Source organism: Amblyomma maculatum, chromosome 4 (assembly GCF_055883805.1).
Source record: "Amblyomma maculatum isolate TAMU_Amacu chromosome 4, ASM5588380v1, whole genome shotgun sequence".
Taxonomy (NCBI): Eukaryota; Metazoa; Arthropoda; class Arachnida; order Ixodida; family Ixodidae; genus Amblyomma; species Amblyomma maculatum.
The window spans coordinates 22981001-22982826 of NC_139347.1; the positions used below are offsets into that span (position 1 = coordinate 22981001).

General features: G+C 47.3%; 1 protein-coding gene across 1 annotated transcript; it reads right to left on the reverse strand.

The window, feature by feature from the left end:
- Window positions 1-580: 580 nt before the first annotated feature.
- LOC146190488 (uncharacterized) lies at window positions 581-1577 on the reverse strand. Its single transcript, XM_084600177.1, has 2 exons — window positions 1517-1577; window positions 581-1110 (listed from the first exon to the last, which is right to left on the reverse strand). The coding sequence occupies exons 1-2, from the start codon at window positions 1575-1577 to the stop codon at window positions 581-583; spliced, it is 591 nt and encodes a 196-aa protein (XP_084456303.1).
- Window positions 1578-1826: the final 249 nt, after the last annotated feature.

Below are 1826 nucleotides of genomic sequence, written 5' to 3' on the forward strand. Positions count from 1 at the left end.
GACTGCTGCTTCCTTCAAGTCATGAGCTAACGACAAGACAGGAAGCTATTGTAACATCGCACTCTCGAACTTCTTTTTGCGAAGGCCATTGCATATATCATCCCTCCAGGCTTTAGGAGAAAAGCTGGTCCAGGAAAGACCAATTTGGGGTACGGTGACTGAAGTAAAAATATTACGTTATGATCAAGTATGTGAGCCCAACATGAGGGCCTGATATATCATGCTTAAGGAAATGATGGCTGTCAGCACCACGCAAACTCACAGTAAACCTAGTAAAGTTGAGGATTCACAAATACGGCAATGTTTTAGATAGTTTCAAGCGAACTGGAGGCCGGCTTCATAACTCTGTCACTGCCAGTCTTCCATTACCTTGAAGAACTCGGAATAACTTCAATTATTCCGAACTCTAGCAGGCAGTACCATCCCGAAGCTCCGTGTAATCTAAAAAAATTCACCCAGCAGAATCACTGGTACAGGACTCCGTCTACTCAGCTGAGGCATAACGAAAGCTACATGCAAGTAAATGTGAACGTAAACATTATTTATTAACAAAAACAATAACATATACAAATGCCAAATTTCAAGACAGGCTCTTGAAAAGCTTTTCGAATATAGAATGCGTGCACATTGAGTACAGTGATTCACAGCCCAGCCCCGACAGTCCTCCGAGCAGACCCTTAAGAATGCTTTCGTTGTTCCCTTGAGCCTGCACGGCACCGGTCAGAGATCGAAGCATGGCGGCCGTCGTGGGGTACTTGCGCACGGCCTCTTCCGTGATCTCGCAGGCTGCTCGCGTACGGCACACTTCCGTGTTCAGCCCAGCTGCGCGCAGCATGTCGTCTACAAAGCCAGGAGCCTCAGCATCCATGTAGAAGGTGCGGAAGCCCGACTCCAGTAGGTCACCGACGAAGGGGACATACGCGAGCCCGAACAAGGTCAGGTAGAGTAGCCCTAGAGCCAGAAGAACGGGCTTCAGCGTTCCAATTGCCAAGGCAAGGGCTGGCCCGGCCAGAGCTAGAACCACAGGCAGCAGGGACATGGGCAGGGATCGGCTAGATTCGACTACGTCCAACGGGTGCTCCGAACTTAGGTTGAAGTGAACGCTGTAGGCTGGAGACGCAAAAAGATATAAAGAAAATCAGTGGCTGAGAGCGACCTTCGTGGCAAAAATAGACAAAAATGAATATATTGTTTCTGAAAACCATGATAACATTCCTTAGAGCAAAAACAACGTATCCAGGTTATCAGCAATAAAAATAAAGAGCAATCAATAACAGGAGGTTTAAGAGGAAAAGGTACCAATGTACATTTTCGTTGCCGCTCTCCTGAGAAATGTTACACTCAAAAAGGGAGGTTCACGCGAAAGGGCAAGCAAAATTAAAAAATATTGTACACTATGTTCATTCCTCAGCAAAAACATTTTTCTGAAACAAAAGTCACCTTAGAACGCTGAAAAACAGCACAACACTTCGAACACGCGAGAAAACAGCAAATTGATGGCGGAAAATAACCTCACCACTGACGGTCGCAAGGTGCAACAGCAGGACGGTAAGCAGAGGAAGCATCGCAGTGTGCATTTTCGCAGGTCACCGGCCACAGCACTAGACGACGTCCGAGCTGAGAATGTCAAGCCAAGAGATGTGTCGCTCCTTAAATACCGGTTGCACGGTCTCACTAGGAACCCGGCATCGTTATCTCATTGGCTGTTCTTGTGGAAAGGAGGTCATGCCTACTACTTGGTCAAGGGCCTTCTCCACCGCGCTCTACGCGAATTTCTGAAAAATCTAGAACCTAAAGAGAACACTGGACAGATGTTCGTGCCCTCA

Excerpts from the sequence above, each read along its gene's own strand:
- LOC146190488 (XM_084600177.1), bottom strand. The coding sequence starts at position 1,577 with ATGCACACTGCGATGCTTCCTCTGCTTACCGTCCTGCTGTTGCACCTT. Across the intron at positions 1,111-1,516 it reads GCACCTTGCGACCGTCAGTG|CCTACAGCGTTCACTTCAAC; the intron begins GTGAGGTTATTT and ends TTGCGTCTCCAG.